We start from the raw sequence: 18151 nt of genomic DNA, 5'->3' as shown, positions 1-18151 counted from the left end.
GTGTACACACACACACACACACACACACACACACACACACACACACACAGTGCAGACAAAACACTGGAGTTTCTACCATCCCACCCACTGAGATCTAATTACGCCGCCAATTAGGTCACAAGACAGCTCTCTCTCACTTGCACTCTCCCTGAACGCTTCTTACACACACACACACACACACACACACACACACACACACATGCACACACACACACACACACTGGCCTGCGAGCACACAGACCAAACCACATTTGGAGAATTAGGCCAATTTTACAACTCTAACGTGAGCATGCTCGCTATGCTTTGTCAAGCCATGTTACTGCAAAAAAACATACTGCAAAACAAATACAGCATTCTAATCAAATACAACGGATGTTTACTGCATTCATAAGCAAGATCTGAAGCAATATGGAGTATAAATCAAACAGTACCTTCAGACAACTGCTGAATATAACATGCTTTAGGATTTATTTTTAGCATACTTATTTTGTAAGCAGTATCATTAAAAAGCTATGTATATGTATAGGCTCAAACATTACCTGATTATATTTTGATTAAAAGCAAACATTTACTTTGGGCATTGTTAGGAGAGGGTGTAAGCATGTAAAAGAGAGTCCAGAGAAGGGATGCATGAATATCGGGCAACTAAAATGTTTGTGATTTGGCTGCAGATTATACTATTGTTATTTTATTCTATTATTATTTGTATTTTATTTTATTATTTTTAAGTAACACATTTAGTACATCAGTATTTATTTAGTATTCAGTAGGGGTGTAACAATGCATTCTGCTCACAATTTGATTCTTGAATTTTGACAAATTTTAACTATAAATAGAGACTTTTTTCTTTTTTAGTGTATAAACAATAAAAAACACACCTTGTATAAATGCTCCCTGTAGTCTGATATGCATAAACAAATCACTGTGCTGTTTTTTTGTTAATTATTAAAGTATTTCTGTGATTACTTTTGGTTACTGGTTTGGTTTTGGTTACTTTTTACTTTAATTTGACTGCATTTCTTAAGTGTATAAACAATAAAAAATGCACCTCGTGTAAATGTTTCCTGTACTGTTCTATGCGTAAACAAACAACAAACTTTTTTTTATTAATTACTTGTTTTCAAAGTAAAATAAAACATAATTGTCTAAGCACACAGTAACAAAGGAAATGTAATTCATTACTCTACTTAAATAAGTTTTTTTTTGTATCTTTACTAAAGTATTTTTGTTTTTTGATGACTTTTTACTTTTTTTTTTTATTTGGCTGCATCTTACTTTTCACTCCACTATATTATTGGGAATCTGTTCTTTTGGCTCATGAGGGCTGGATGGAGGATCTCTTGGAGCGTCTCTCCTGGTCCACGAGAGTCAAAGCCTGGAGAACCGAAACTCGTGCAGCGATCGTGGTGAGCCCCCCACCCCTCCATAGTGGAAAAAAGCATTTTTTGTGTAATTGGTTTTAGTTAAAAATGACTGACATATCCTCTCTTATCCGCTCTTTGCTTACGCCCACTGGTTCTTTGTCCTGCACTTCCAGGATTACGTACTCTGCATATCAAAAAACTATGTTCTCACAATCCATAATATCCATTTTTTCCAATGTGATGCATCATGCAATGATGCTTTGTTACACCCCAAGTATTAAGTATCAGGCCATTGGAAAATGTTTAATTTTGTTCCGTTTTCTGCCAGAATTTTTCTTTTTTATGTGCATTTTAAGTGCACAGTTATAGAGAGTAACCTCTAAAAACAAACTCATCTTCTTTTCAAGACAGGATACACATCAAACACATGGAACCCCTTTTGTGATCTTAACCCTGTGGGTAAAATCTGATTCCATCAAAAGAGACAGTTCTTGAGCTGCAGCACTCCGGCCGATTGAGTATCAAATCAGAATGTCCCTGAAGTCGAGAGACACTAAACCATCCAGAGTTAATCTGCATCCGAGCACCAAATCCACTTAATCCACAGCGCTCTGCAATTATATCACTGCAGATTATCCTGATAAGATTACTTTGATATAAAGTCCAGATCAACTGGACAAAAACAATTTTTGTGAGGCTGTGCTTTGTTCATCACAATGCGGGAAATAGCACAGCAATAGCTTTTGTATTTGTCTTTGGTTTGCAAGAAAATGAAAAGACTGAAAATGTGAGAAATTCATATTATTAAAACATTTTTTTGTGCACCAAAATCAAAGAGAGTTTGTATAATTTTTTTATTGAATAAAAAACAACATCAAGAGATGCAAGAAATGCAGTTTAATCTGCATGAGCAAACCGTGCTGAGCGGTCCGTGACGATGCGCTGGGAACAAGCCACAGTGGATCAGTCTCTCTGAGGCTGCTGGCAGATTTTATAAGCAGTGGCACCGCAAGACTATCTGAAGGACTGGATGTGCAAATGTGTCGCAGGTCATGTTGAGTCTAGACGCTCTAAGACCAGTTCCTCCGCATATCCTCGCATGACCCACTTCACCCACCAGCGCTCGTAAACTATCAGCGTGCACCTGTTGTGCTGGGATCCCTATTTCTGTAGTCAGTCAGTCAAAGCATCCACAGGCCTCGTATTAACGAGATGGCAGGCGTCACTGTTATTTCTGCGGTAGGGAACACGCATTCTCCACATGCTGCCATGTCGTAAAGGCATCGATCAGAGGCGCGCGTCCAAAAAGCACTCAGAGAGATGTTGAAAGTTGCATCAATAACAAAGATTAAGCCTGGTTCTGTAGTACACAGCATTATGAACTAAAATTCTGTATTGAAAATAATATTTAAATACAGAAAAAGTAAAGTCTAAAAGTCAGAGACTATTAAAATTTTATTTTTACTTAAACCAAATAATTACAATAGGATGAAGTGAATTCCAAAAATCCCATTTCTAACTAGGGGTGGGCAATATGGCCCTAAAAAAATATCACAATATTTTATGGTGATATGCCGATAACGATACTCTTGGCAATATGACAAACAATAATTTTTTTCAAGAATATTTCAATAATACACTACTGCAACAAAATGAAAAATAACAGAAGTCAATGATCCAGAATGTCATGATACTAATAATATTAATACTGCACTTTAAATATCTCCATATATCCAGGATAAAAGTAAAATAAATGATACAGGTAAAATCTGTCTTTAGTAGATATATAATGGGAAATGAGAACATTACGTGATGTGATTTAATTTTTCTTTTGCTAAAAACAGCAAAAAAATAGTACTCTGATGGATTTAATAGGGGTGGGTGATATGGCACCATATTTTAGGGTATAATAAACAATATTTAAAAAATTGGCAATAATATTGCATACGATACGATATGGCACACCCCTATTTCTAACAGAAAGTATCTCAAGAACAACCAACTGTTACACACGGTGGTGGTAGTATCATGCTCTAGTGCAGATGGAATAAGAAGGAAGTAGGAGTAGTATCTCAAATCCTTCAGCAATATAGTGATCATATTATATGCTTTTCTATAAAGATTACACATCCCTAAAACCAGCTAAACTGTCTGAATTAAAAGAGGTCTGAGCTTATTTTAAAAATAAAATAAGCTTAAAATAAGCTTATTTTAAAATATGAGCTTATTTTAATAAATTTTGCTGAATGTGTTCTACTCTTCCATAGCCTATTCTAATGTGATCTAGCTCCCCATAGCTGCCTTAGGATCTGCATTTGCTTACGCCCACTGGTTCTTTTGTCATACACTAGCAGGATTGTGGCCTCTATTGTTCAAACAATGCAACTACATAATATTTTATAAACTGAACAATGTGCTGCAATGCTTTGTTACACCCCTAGTATTGAGTACTAGGCAAAAAAAAAATCTAGTAGAAATCTCTAACAAATTCCATCAATCAAAAGCATGAAAAATTCCATTTAATACCCCAGATCGGGAAAGACACAATAAAATAAGCTTATATAGTGCTCTAATGTGATCTACTGTATCTCTCCATAGCTGCCATAGAACCAACAAGTCTGAGGTAAATTATCCAGTGAGCTGAAAGAGACGTAGAGAGAAGTTTCTGGAATGATGAGTCATCGGGAGCTGAGCAAACACAGGCATGCATATGCATGGCTGGCCCTAGGAAACAAGCAGAGGAAGCGATAATATGGCTGTTTTCGACCATCGCAGTGCTTCCTACGACATAGTCTGAACAAAGGACACGGCAGACAAAAATACAAAAGGGCTAAATCTTCCAGGGGAATTAATATAGAGGAAAAAAAAGAGATCCTCAAAAAATATCCAAATTCATAATCAAGCCATAAATATGATTTGACATCAGCTCGAGATTAAAGGCTGGGATTTGTCCCGGACGGTTTGACAGTGGCCGGTCATCTGCAGACCCTCTTTATCCTCTTGTCTCCCTGCTTTATACCGGAACAGTGGATATCCTGACATGCTTTCTGTGTGGATCCCTACGGTGAGATTGCAGGCTGCCCCATTTTTAGAGCACTAACACATAAACACACACACACACATATTCAGAGAGAGGGAAAGAGTGAGAGGGATACACATACACAAACACATACAGTTGCAAGAAAAAAAATGTGATTCCTTTGGAATTACATGGATTTCTGCATAAATTGCTAATTAAATGCGTTCTGATTTCATCTATGTCACAACAATAGACAAACACAGTCTGCTTAAACTAATATTACACAAAAAAATTATGTCTGCATGGTTTTATTGAACACAACATGTTAACATTCACAGTGAGGGGAGAAAACGTATGTGAACCTTTGAATTGACAGATGGGCTTGTTAAAGGCTGTTTCAGTGCTTCAATAATTACTGTAGTGTTCATACACAGGATCGTATAAATTTACTGTGTCCCATGACTTTTGCCACTTGTCTGTTTGCATTGATCAGTGTCCAAAAAGCTCTCAAAAATATGATAAAAGTTGCATCAATAACAAAGATTAAGCTTAGTTGTGGAGTACACAGCATTAAAAACTAAGATTCTGTATTAAAAGGAAGATTTAATTCAGGACTAGGCCATTAAAAATAGTTTTAGTCCAACCAAGTAGTTACAAATAGCAGACAGAAGACAGGAATCACATGCAAACACTGGACCTAAGTGAATAGTATGTACAGGGGTTGGACAATGAAACTGAAACACCTGGTTTTAGACCACAATAATTTATTATCCTGACGGACAGTTCTGGTGGAAACAGGAGAGTTAAGGTGCACATTGAATTCTGCCGTGATTTGTTCAGCCGTGGTTTTATGTTTTTTGGATACAATCTGGGTTAGCACCCGAACATCCCTTTCAGACAGCTTCCTCTTAGAGCGTCCACAGTTAATCCTGTTGGATGTGGTTTGTCGTTCTCGGTGGCATGCTGATATTACCCTGGATACCGTGGCTTTTGAAACATCACAAAGACTTGCTGTCTTGGTCACAGATGCGCCAGCAAGACGTGCACCAACAATATGTCCTCTTTTGAACTCCGGTATGTCACCCATAATATTGTGTGCATTGCGATATTTTGAGCAAAACTGTGCTCTTACCCTGATAATTGAACCTTCACACTCTGCTCTTACTGGTGCAATGTACAATTAATGAGGATTTGCCACCAGGCTGATCCAATTTAGCCATGAAACCTCCCACACTAAAATGACAGGTGTTTTAGTTTCATTGTCCAACCCCTGTAGCTACTGCAAAATGCATTGCAGACAGGCCTTTCATGGCAGTCAGAGTCAGAACATTTTAAAAATATCAGGCAGGTCTTGTGGGATTTTCTGGTATGCAGTGAGTGGTCAGTACCTACCAGACGTGGTCAGAAAAAAGCATGACCGGAGAAAAGGCAGGGTCATGGACACTCAGTCTCAGTGATGTGATCCATGAAGGCTCCACCTTACAACCTAGAGGACTTGAAGAACCTGCCACTAACAGCTTGCTGTCAGATACCACAGAACACCTTCAGAGGTTATGTGGAGTTCATGACTCCAGTGGTCAGATGTGTTGTATTGGTGGTGGGGGTGGGACTACTCAGTATTAGGTAGGTGGTGGTAGTGATGTGGCGGATTGGTGTAACTTGCAGTGTGTGGCTTTTGAAATGGCATCAAAACCCCTGTATAAGTTGTAAGGTGTTATCTTGTGAACACTGGCCTGCATGCTCATGGGAAGGCACCATGAATTACTAAAGTGCGGAGTGACTGTGAGCGGCGGTGTCTGGCTAGAATTATCCATGCAAACAGATAAGTGGCTCAATGGAATCAAATCCTCACAGCTGGGTTCTAACATCTAATGTTTAAGCTATAGTTTTAATCATATGATCACTATTTCATTATTCCTGCAGTTACATGCACTAGTGCTTGACACTACCACCACCATGTGCAGTGTTGGGCACGTTACTTTGAAAAAGTAATTAGTTATAGTTACTAGTTACTTCTCCAAAAAAGTAACTGAGTTACTAACGGAGTTACTCCACTATAAAAGTAACTAGTTACCAGTAAAAGTAACTATTGCGTTACTTCGCCCCGTAAAAATAAATAAATAAAGAATAAGTAAAGAAAATAAATGATGTAATTACTATTATTATTAGAAAAATAACAAACAAAAATAAACCCAAAATGTTGACAAAAATATAGTCTAACGAATAAAAAAAAATAAGAAACGAAAAACTCCACAGGACCAAAGAAAATTACTAAGACATGTAATACTGAAAAAAAAAACGGAAAAAACAAATACACGTCTGGGGATAAAAATTAAACAAACCAAACCACATTCAAAGAAATAAATGTATTTATAAACAAAACAAAAGAATGGACAAAAACAACAATCCGTTAAAAAAACTCATTTAAATCCATTAAAAAACTCATTTAAAACAATCACAGGCTTTTTGCGCAGAATAATAAAAGTTTCGGTTAGTTTCAGTTTCAAATCATGAAAACAGCTCACCAAAACCTCAACCTATCCTTTATATTTGACAATATTTGATTAACTTACAGGTCCTTACTTATTTTTATTTAACTGAACTGAGTTGTAAATTATTTATAGCCTCGCGCTGAATTCAGCTCCGCGCTGCGAAAGAGAGAGAGAGAGAGAGAGGCGCAGCGCATTTTGCCTGATTTCTCTTTATTAATTAACAGTACATTTGTTGGCTTTAGTAAATTTAATAACATTAATTTTAGTATACTTGTCAGATCTTATTTATTAAAACTTTTTTTAGAAGACAGAGGTTATTCTGCGCGCAATGCCGCGCCGCTGCGCCAAGCACCACTTTGCGTGCCTGACATTTCAGAGCGCTGGACGAGATTTTAATTCATGAATTAATATATTTAATATTTTTATAAATTTGCCCTGGTGATAAGAAACGAATGCTAACATATAGCGTTATATTTCTGTGTATTTCAAATGTTTTAAGTTTTATATAATTGACGGGCAGCACCACGCGCCAGATTGACAATGTGCTTTGTTTTTCAGATATAAAAGTGAAATTCAGTTAAATAATAGCAAAGTTAACTAAAATAAATTTATGTTCAGTCAAAGTTATTTTCTCTTTTAATTTTCCATTTCAAAACTCCAGCATTTGAGTGAGAATAAGCATCTGTTGAAATTTTTAAACAGCAGAATGCCTAGTTACAGTTATTTAGTCTGTGTACTAAACATAAATATAAATCCTTATAACTGACAGAAATAAATATAACTAATAATAATTTATAGTTACAGTGCAGATTTTTATGTATATATATTTTTCATAGTTGATTGCTGAAGGCTCTGGGTGTGGTTTATTTTTATGTGGTAAAGATGTGATGGTATGGAGTATTTTGGAGCGCAGGGTGAGCAATCGCGCTAATCCGCCGCCAAGATAAAAACACGCCAGAAATTTACCTCAACACACATCATTTCCAGACCACCACGCCCATCGGTGTTAATATATTCCAAAGTCCAACGCTATTTTAAGGACGCGTGCAAGGCCTAAAAATAGACTGTTGACGGGTGGCAAAGCGCCACGCTACACGCCTTGTGCGGTGTGTATGATAGGGCTCTTGGTCTGTATGCGCAAAGTTAAAAAAAGTTCATTCAGCTGCTAAAGTAACGTGCAGTAACGGAGTGTCGAAAATGGTAACGGCGTTATAGTTACAGTCAGAGTAATTAGTTAGATTACTCGTTACTGAAAAAAGTAACGGCGTTAGTAACGCCGTTTATTTTAACGCCGTTACTCCCAACACTGACCATGTGTAACAGTTTTTTTAAGTACTTTCTGTTAGAAATGAGAGCTTTGGATTTCACTATATGTTTTGCCCAGTAATTTAGAGCTAAGGAACAAATGGTGAAAATTTGTGTAAGGACAACCACCAGTGAAGTACAATTGATATACAGGTGTTGGACAATGAAACTGAAACACCTGTCATTTTAGTGTGGGAGGTTTCATGGCTAAATTATTCCAGCCTGGTGGTCAATCTTTATTAATTGCACATTGCACCAGTAAGAGCAGCGTGTAAAGGTTCAATTAGCAGAGTAAGAGCACAGTTCTGCTCAAAATAATGCAATGCACACAACATTACTGGTGACATAACAGAGTTCAAAAGAGGACAAATTGTTGGTGCACGTCTTGCTGATGTATCTGTGACCAAGACAGCAAGTCTTTGTGATACATCAAAAGCCACGGTATCCAGGGTAATGTCAGCGTACCACCAAGAAGGACGAACCACATCCAACAGGATTAACTGTGGATGCTGTAAGAGGAAGCTGTCTGAAAGGGATGTTCAGGTGCTAACCCAGATTGTATCCAAAAAACATAAAACCACGGCAGAACTCAATGTGCACCTCAACTCTCCTGTTTCCACCAGAACTGTCCGTCGAGACAATAAATTATTGTGGTCTTGGGATCTAACGAAAGAGCACAACACTGCTCTCTAGTGGCAGGGGTTTAAACACATCAAACAATTGTACTGCCTCAAAATAAGTCCACAGCTGGGAGGCTGTGGGGGTGTGCCGTTGACCTTGAACGTGATGGTGGGTATTAAATTAAACCTGCTGGTAAAGGTTAAGTTAACTGCAGTCTTTGGTGTTCAAACACAGCAATTGAGCTTGATGATATAATTACTAGAGAATGCAGCTACTACTACTCACCTCCGCCATACAAACTGTCCAATTTTGGCTTCAGGACGTGTCACAGTGTATTATTACTCACCTAGACGCAAGTCGTTTAGAGTGGTGCCAGAACTAAACTGCCAAACCTCATACTCGCATTTGTCACGGGGGAGGATTTGTAAACAGATATGTAAGGGCAGCCCTGTGTAGTGGAGACTGTAGTGGAAATGACAAAATATGACAGAATGGTTCATGTGACTGAGCCAGCGAGAGACTCAAAAGCTCTACTCAGCTTTATGAGCTTGGAAAGCTTGTCTGTTGATAAAATGTTGTGATTGATTGCTGTACAGACCTGACAATGCTGAAAGTCTTACAAATAATGATGTGGCTTTGGCTTTTTCTGCTTAATGAAACCTGCCAAACTGTAATTTCAGTCATTTCTCAGTTCTGCTCCTGCCCTTCTGTGTTTTCTTCTTGGTTACTATGGTCAGCAGAGCTTAAAATAGGGAGGTCCACGCCTCAGATGCTAACAAAAACAGCAGGGCCACTGTCAGAATACAGTGCCTTTTGGCAAAAAAATGACTTCAAAGCTTCCAAAAAATGACTTCAGACTACACAGAAATTTGATTTCCTGTCATGCATGTGTCTACCCTGTCATGGCAAACTGCACAACAGTGTGGACAATGACAGGGGGGACAATTTTAAACAAAAAACACTAATTAATGAAAGTGAGATTTCCTTAGAGTTAAAATTTTAAAATGTTTATGGTGACCTAGTTGTGTTTCATCCAACATTCATCTAAGACCTTTTAATTTTCTAAAATAAATTTATTTACCTTGATATTTCATCACGGCAGGGTGACAGTTAACAATCATATAGTTCTATCTCCAAAAGTGCCCAAACACAACAGATTACAAATTTACTCACTGAATATGAGCACATTCCATGTTTAATATATCTCTTGGATATTTAAAGGGCATTTCAATCCCATGTTTAACTGTTTCTTTCATTTTAAAGTGAGGGCATAATGAGGGCATAATCAACTATATAAATTAGTAGTCATATAAATAAGTAATTAGGGGTGGGAATTACAGGGCATCTCGCGATACAATACTATCACAATATGTTGATGCCCATGATAACAATTATTATGTCACAATATTGTGATTTAAAGATACTCGATATATATCGCAAGACAATTGTCTACAAAACTTCATGGCGTTACTGAAGAGGATATAATGGTCCTAAGTGAGCAAGTACCAAGAATTGTGGACTAATTGGAGGTAGTTTAACAGAATTGAATGACCTTTTTAATATTCACCGCAGGTTTACCCGATTCATCTGATTAGTGCCACCATATGGAGTAATAAAGCAGTAGCTTTAGAAAGTCAAATTGGTTGTAGTCTTAGTGAGTTCAGCATGCTAATAATTAATAAACATGCCATCAATATCAATATCAATATTTGGCCCCACATATCAGTACAAAAACGATCAAAGCAATAGGATATATCGCAATATCGAAATATTGTCCCACCCCTAGTACTCATTAACTCTCAGTAACTCTGCTATTAAGTAACAATTTACTGATACACAGTGTTTGTACGAAATTTAAACAACTATTCTTTAAACACAAAAGGCACAATATATTGATAGTGACCCAGCAAAGGATTTGCTTTGCAAGTGTGAAACTGTGGTTCTTCGATACTCAATATATTGCAAAACAATTGTCTACAAAACTTCATGGCATTACTAAAGAGAATAATGTATTTATTGGTGTTAGTTTCACAGAATTTAATATTTTTTTATAATATTGTTCACAGCAGGTTTACCCTATTTTTCTGATTAGCGCCACCGTATGGAGTAGCAGTTACCTATGTATCAACAAATATATATATCAAGATTAGGCCCCACGTATTGATGCAAAAAAAACAAAAAAAAAACAATACGATACGATATATCGCGGTATCGATATACAGTCCCACCCCTAGTGCTAATTCAGAGTAAATCTTGTAAAAATGTATCATTACAGTGTTTGTATGAAATTTAAACTACTATATTTTGACACAAAAGGCACAATATATTGATACTGATCCAGCAATGGATTTGTTTTGCAAGTGTGAAAGGAAAGGCCAACAAATTATGTTGTGATTCTCCTCGAAGCAGTGTTTTACCTTTCAGGCATCTGTCACTCGAAATACCACCAACGTGTACCATATGTGAGCTTGGCTGGGCTAGGGTGAGCCCAGCACAGCTCCTCAGACTGTTTTATAGAGACGGCGACTGCAATCATCAGGAAAAAATTAGCTCAACGCTAAGCAACACGATCCTATTGGCTGCCTGGGCCATCCGCTCTATTTGAGGTCAGCCCAGACATTCCAATGGATAATCTTTTCCATTCCTCAACTCTCTCTCTCTCACTCTCTCTCTCTCTCTCTCTCTCTCACACTCTCTCTCTCTCTTAAGAAAAGTACAGGACCTTAGCACAACGGCTGCTCTGTACAGTTCCTCATGGTACTTCATGCATATGCTTCCAGCTAACTGCTCAAACAGCCTCAATCATATGAAGAGAGTGAAAGTCCCTCACCTAAATTAGACAATCGGATTCAATCCTCTCAACTATTCTCAACTGAACATTTGAGTCATTCTTTCTCAGCGCTTTCCAGCAAGTTCCAGCTATTTTCTATAGCAAGCTAGTAATATAACACGGCTGAATTAGAGCCCTAGCCACATCATAGGAAGGGACGGGAGTTCAGACAAGTTGAGCTATGTTTGCCCTCTGGAGGTTCGCCCACTTTTCCCAGCATCCCTGGCTTTGTTCCGCTTCTCCTTCCCTCAGAACTCGCAACAAAGGGCTGTAATTGTGGTGGGCACTAACCAGAGAGAAACAGAGATAATACGGCATTCTCTCACACTTCAAATGCGGTCGCTCGCTGGGATTTACGGGAACATATTGGGAATTAGACCGGATTCAGAAATGACAGACGCTGCGAAGAGGAAGAGACGATGGTCATTTCACTGCAAACCGCACGGCTCTTCTTTTGCAGACCACAGGATTTATATATATATATATATATATATATATATATAGTACATAAAAACTGCTGTTAAATGATGATAATGATGTGCAAAGAGAAAGAAGCAAATCTCCAATGCATAACAGCACACATATAAACACACTTCATAGTTCCTTCTTATCCACAGAAGCCAAGGCCTCTAGATTTTAAAGCATTGCTGTAAGAATTTGATTGCATTCAGTGGTTCAGACCTACACTACACCCAACTCATTGAACTTTGATTGGTGTTTCAATTACTTCCATGTCCAGGTGTATAATAAAACCAAGCACCTAGTTATGCAGACTGCTTCTACAAATATCAGTGAAAGAATTGGTTGCTCTCAGGAGCTCAGTAAACTCCAGCATGGTGCCAGGATAGGATGTGCCACCTGTGCAACAAATCCAGGCATTAAATTTCCTCCTCACTACTAAATATTCCACAGCTAACTGTCAGTGATATTATAACGAAGTGAAAGATACTGGGAGCAAAAGCAACTCAGCCACAAAGTTATTCTGCGGATCATAATCTGTAGAACAGGGGTCGGCAATAGGGGGCCCGTGGGCCAGATGTGGCCCACAAGCATGAAACATCTGGCCCGTAAGGTATTTAGAACTATAATGAACGATAATGAAAAAAAATAAATAAAATGCTTCTCTGGCGTGCTTTTGTTTACATTTCTCCCCAATGGACCTCCAAACTTTATGTGGTCTTCAGATTGGCTCAAGAACTGTAGAGTGTAGAGAGCTTCATGGTTTCATCCAAGAGTTTTAATTTCATCCAAGCTTTACTTTTGGCAATATAGTGTACATGGACTGCCTCCCTATACTTGCATCTGATGTTAGTGTATTGTCAATTTGGTGAGTTTCCTCTCTATATGTTGTGCTGAATTATGCCTCCCCGCCAAAATATGACTCCCTGAGATCTGGCATGTTGTGTTAAACGTGCATTACACATGCATTTTAAAGGTCTTCTGTATGTGTAGCTTAACCCTCCTGTTATGTTACGGGTCAAATTGACCCGCCTTGAAGTTTCAAGGAAAAATAGTTTAAAGTATTTTTTCAGTATGAAACTTTTTCTGCTTGCCTTAATTAGGGTAATCAATATATAATATGAAAATGGTTCATCTCACATATTTGCAACTAACTCCTGCAAAAACTAAAACATAATTGCAATGTTATGTTTTAATGTTATGTAAAACTACTGTTTTATATGTTATAAAAATGTATAAGTAGTGAAACATAAAAAAAAAAATTAACGTGTATTTTTTATGAAAAATGAGTGAATTATCCTAATTGAACCATTACCATTATTTGGTAAGGAACACCATTGTACTAAATATTGAATTTATTGATAATAATTAGTAAAAGAGTTCGTAATGATTATAGTCACACTGCTTGTTACGATTTTTTTAGACATCTTTTGAATAATTTAACATGCACAGAGCCAATATGACATTCATTGTTTCTGGTAACTCCCTTTTGCTTGCAACTATTTTGGCAACGATAATAAATTGATACCTTTGGTATCTAACAAGGAGCTGTACATAAAGTCGTAGATAAGAACTAGTTTTTTTTTTTTTTTTTTTTTTCAGTCCATTACTGTACATCTGCTCTGCATTTTTCCGGTTCTTTTAAAGAAAACATCACCGGTAATTGGCCATGTCAAAAAACAGTTATGATTTATATCTCCTTCTTTCCTCCGAGAGGACGACTCGCATGTTATAACAATTACTCTACCTGTCCTCATAAATCACTGACAGAGATGACTCCCGCAGTGTAGTGGAAGTGTGCGTTAGCGGTGTGAGATAGCGTGTCCTGTCAGATCTTCGGAGGTATGAGAACACAAAGAAGAGTTTCACCGTGTTGAATACTTTCCATTACAAACATGTTACAACAAAGCCCAGGATCTACCCTCTCTCTCTCTCTCTCTCTCTCTCTCTCTCTCTCTGGCTCGTCTTTAATGGAGGTCTTGTATTGATGTTATTTGTAGTTGCTGGATGGATGTTTGAGTGTGGAAGAGATTTTGCTGTAGCTCTGGCCTTCAATGCTTTCAGACAAAGAATAATAAAGAACTTAAAGTTTTCCTTGAACTGCTTCTACCCGGCATTTTTCTCTACATTTTAATTTAAATCTGAATGTCGACACTGTATGGGCAAGGATGTAACTCTGTATTACAGTGCTTGAAAAAGGCCTGCCAAAATGATCCTTTGTTTATGTGATTCGATTCCAACAGGAGAAAACTCGTCAACATACTGCTGATTACATGAGCAGGCCTTTGTTAAACAATATAATACTACTTTTCTACTGTTAGGGCCTCATGATATTGGGAAAAGTTTACATTGCAATGTTTTTTTTGACGGTATATATTGCAATATTAAACAATACAGGACCCGTGACATCACCAGGCCCCGTCCCCAAACGTGCGCTGTGTTATCTCAGAGATCCAGACTGACCGAGAGCTGAGCCAGTGCTTTAGAGTCAGCCGAGCACTCAAAACGCGAGAAAAAGAGCAAAAAAACAATAATCGGGCATTTAAATAGCCTTTTAAAATGTAAATTTAAAGGTACATTTAAAAAGCCAATATGAGATTTGTTTTACTCACCCTATATATTTCTGTTTTGATAATTTCAGATGGCTGAACAGAAATCTTGTTCTGCGTGCTCCTGTCTTCACTAAAAGTGTTTTTTTTGAATGTTCATTTTCAAAAACATAGTGATGCTGCTATCTGCTTGTGTATGTTAAGTGCACTGAAATTTAGTATTTTATTTAAGTTTTTGTGTTTTTTGATATTGCTCTGTGTTTTTTATTTCAAATGAACTGCAAAAAGAGCAAATAAGAGTAGACTGTGCTAAATAAATGTTTACGTTCTATTAGTATTATTATTGTATTTTATTAGTTGCAAAAAAAACTTTACATATCGGCCATCAAAAAACTCATATTGGTCGATCACTACTCACTACTCACTACTTTGTCAGCACAAAGACAAATATATTTGTGTGTGTGTGTGTGTGATTGAGAGTGTGTGCTGTACCTGTGGATATCCTGCGCTGGTGAAGCGGGCACATGCCAGTGAAGCAGGAGCAGCCAGGGGGTGAGCTGCCCCGCAGACATGGCGGCGGTGCAGCACATGGGTTTTTCAGGAGCCCTGAGTGTGGGACACAAAAGGAAGCAGGTGAGAGTCACACACTTTTAAATAAACTCAAGTAATCATTAGCATAATTTCTGCTAAAATGTATTTGTACAGTATTAGATGCTCTAAACACAGAGACATGGAAAGCAACAGATACCATATTTTTTGCACTATGAGATGCATCTAAAATCTTTACATTTTCCCAAAAAATCGTCAGTGCACCTTATCGTCCGGTGCGCCTTATGTATGAATTGTACCAGTCAGGTATTAACATGGCTAGCACTACTAGAGAAGCATTAGCATTGCCCGCTAATGGTTAGCTGCTAATGCTAACGCTCCAGCCTTAGTGGTAAAGAAATTCAGGAATCTAAGCTTACTGTAAATAAACTAAAGCCTTTTACTCACCCAAATAAACAGTTTTCAGGAGAGAAATCTATGTAGATTAGCATCTTGTGCTCGTTTGACTTCAAAAGAAATATTTTTTTTATTACAGTTTTGTTTACTTAGCTTAGCTTTACTTAACTTAGTTAGCTATCTCCCCCCACCACCACCCAGATCCTTATAGTGTCTCTTAAAATGTGCCTTATAATCCAGTGTGCTTTATGTATGAAAATAGACAAGAATATAGACGTTTATTGATAGTGCGCCTTATAATATGGTGCGCCTTATAGTGCAAACATTACTGTGTATTACTTTTGGCAATATAATGTATCTACCAGAGACAGATTATATATGCATATCCCCAATATGATTTAATTTACTACAATACTGAACACACATTGCTGTAGTAAAAATCTGGTGAAATCTGTTAAATATTCCTGTACTTTTAATATTTTAAAATATATCACAGTACAACAAAATATCACAATATTGCATGTTTCTAATAGCATGCTACACTATTCTTCTGTGTCCTTAAAAGGGAATTTTCCTGCTTTTTTGTTTAATTAGCTACTGTAACTCTATTGCCCAGGAAAGGCTTTTTATTATATTTTGTGTCACTGCAGTGAGGATTTGATTGTATTCATTCAATAAGAAGAGCAAGCTTAGTGTGTGTATTTGAGCATCTGTACCAGAAATGAGGGCTATGAGTAATAGATCTGTAAATTTTAATTCTTTTAAAGCCATACAGGCCTGGAAGGTTCTAGGGAAATGTATTTTTAAGGGTGTGCAAGTTACTTAAAAGCATTCTGATCTGTGATTGGTCATTCTGCTTCTGCTGCTCTGCAACACGTAGGGTACACATAGGCTACAGATTAGATTCAATGCAAAAGCAGACAGTAAACTGGCCTTTACTCATAATGAGACTACACATAACACAGATGTGGCCTAGAGCAGAACTGTATGCGTGTGGTCTTACTCATGTTAAACATCCTGATTTATATGGAAAAGTATGAGCTTGCATTATTTGTAAGCTAATAAAAAACAAGTATCCCGACTTTATCTCCCTTTAAAAGATGAATACTCAATCGCATCCCAATTCCTTTAACTCTGCAGAGCCTGTTCTGCATCCACACACTCAACCCACCCCCAACACCCATCACGCACAAACACGCACAATGAGACAGATCTGGAGGCTCCCTTTATGAGACTTCAGGATGCTTGGCCCCCTTTAAAGCCCCCATTTACAAGACTTTCACTAGAGGCCACACTAAGAACAGAATCCTTCTCCTCCAGCTTCCCTCATCTCGTTTCCAGGGCAATCAAACTCAAGGTCAAAGATCAAGACTGCAATTCAATACATCAGGACCGTCATAAAAATCTGTTCTTCAAGGGCCCTTGATTAGGGCCTTTAGAATCCGGCCTGAGGGACGGACCTACAGCGACGGCGGCCGATTGTTGCCCGGGCCACGTGATTACACAGCGGCGGCTAATGCGGCCTTCGAGGGTTTATTAGCAGCGAGGAGAGTGAGGCTCAGTGGCACTTCTCTTTTACAAGATACTTTCCTCCTGCTGATTAATTAAATCAGTATGCCCAGGCTTTTAGACTGTTTGCAAAAGGAGAAAAGAGAGGATTTTCTCAACAAGTCAGGACTCAAACACAGGAGTGTAAATCTCACGGTGACTTAACTTGTTTCAATTACGCACAGCCCTGTAATTTCCGCAATCCAGAGAACCCGGAGGAACATGGAAAACAGATTTAAAGTCTGATATAATGACAAAATGTGACAAAACTGAAAAAACAGATCTAAAAAAATATGAAAAAAAGTGAAATACAAGGCTTTAATATGACCCTAATTATTGCCATAATCACATACATTACTGTTATTCAAAAAATCTGGGGTGTCCATTTTTTTACTTTTTGACATTTTTGGGATCTTGGGGGCACTTGGGGCCCTATCTTACACCCTCTGCAAGCCTTACAACCCACCAACATGCTATTCTCATGTATTGCGCCTGCGCCGTTTAAATAGCAATGGCGCTTGTGAATATATCTAAGCCAATGGAACAAACTTCCAGAAGCTTTGAGATGTGCTTAAACTTTAACCTCTTTAAATATATATATATATTACTTTTAATTCTATCATAAATGTATGTTTTTTCCTTTTAAACTATAATTTATTATGACTTTCTTTTAAACTGCATTGAGTTTTAAAACCTTTCTGTACAGCACTTTGAATTGCTTTTGAAAGGATTGAAAGGTACTATACAAATAAACTCGACTTGCTTGCTTTGCCAATAAGGTGGTCTGGAAATGAGGTGTGTTCAGGGTAAATTTATGTCGAATTGCAATCTTAGCAACAGAAAACACAGGTGCGCCACTGTCTGATTTTAACCCTGACAATAGTAAACTGTGAGATGTTCATTTCTATTATTTTCCTCTGCTAAGAAGCACAGAAGCACTGCACCCTTAAAATACCATTTCGCAGAGTGCACCTGGCTCTTAAAATGAATAGCAAGTGACACAATGAGTTTATTCACGT

At 37.7% G+C, this 18151-nt stretch overlaps 1 protein-coding gene across 1 annotated transcript in view; it reads right to left on the bottom strand.

Annotated features, from left to right (window-relative positions):
- Positions 1-18151, bottom strand: part of rxrab (retinoid x receptor, alpha b) — a 104449-nt gene that overhangs the window by 60705 nt on the left and 25593 nt on the right. Inside the window, exon 2 of the mRNA XM_007243872.4 lies at positions 15132-15245. Within this exon, the coding sequence (XP_007243934.1) occupies positions 15132-15245 (114 nt within the window). The remainder of the gene's footprint in view (positions 1-15131; positions 15246-18151) is intronic.

Source organism: Astyanax mexicanus, chromosome 22 (assembly GCF_023375975.1).
Source record: "Astyanax mexicanus isolate ESR-SI-001 chromosome 22, AstMex3_surface, whole genome shotgun sequence".
NCBI classification, from domain to species: Eukaryota; Metazoa; Chordata; class Actinopteri; order Characiformes; family Acestrorhamphidae; genus Astyanax; species Astyanax mexicanus.
This window is presented reverse-complemented; position numbering and strand designations above follow the sequence as displayed.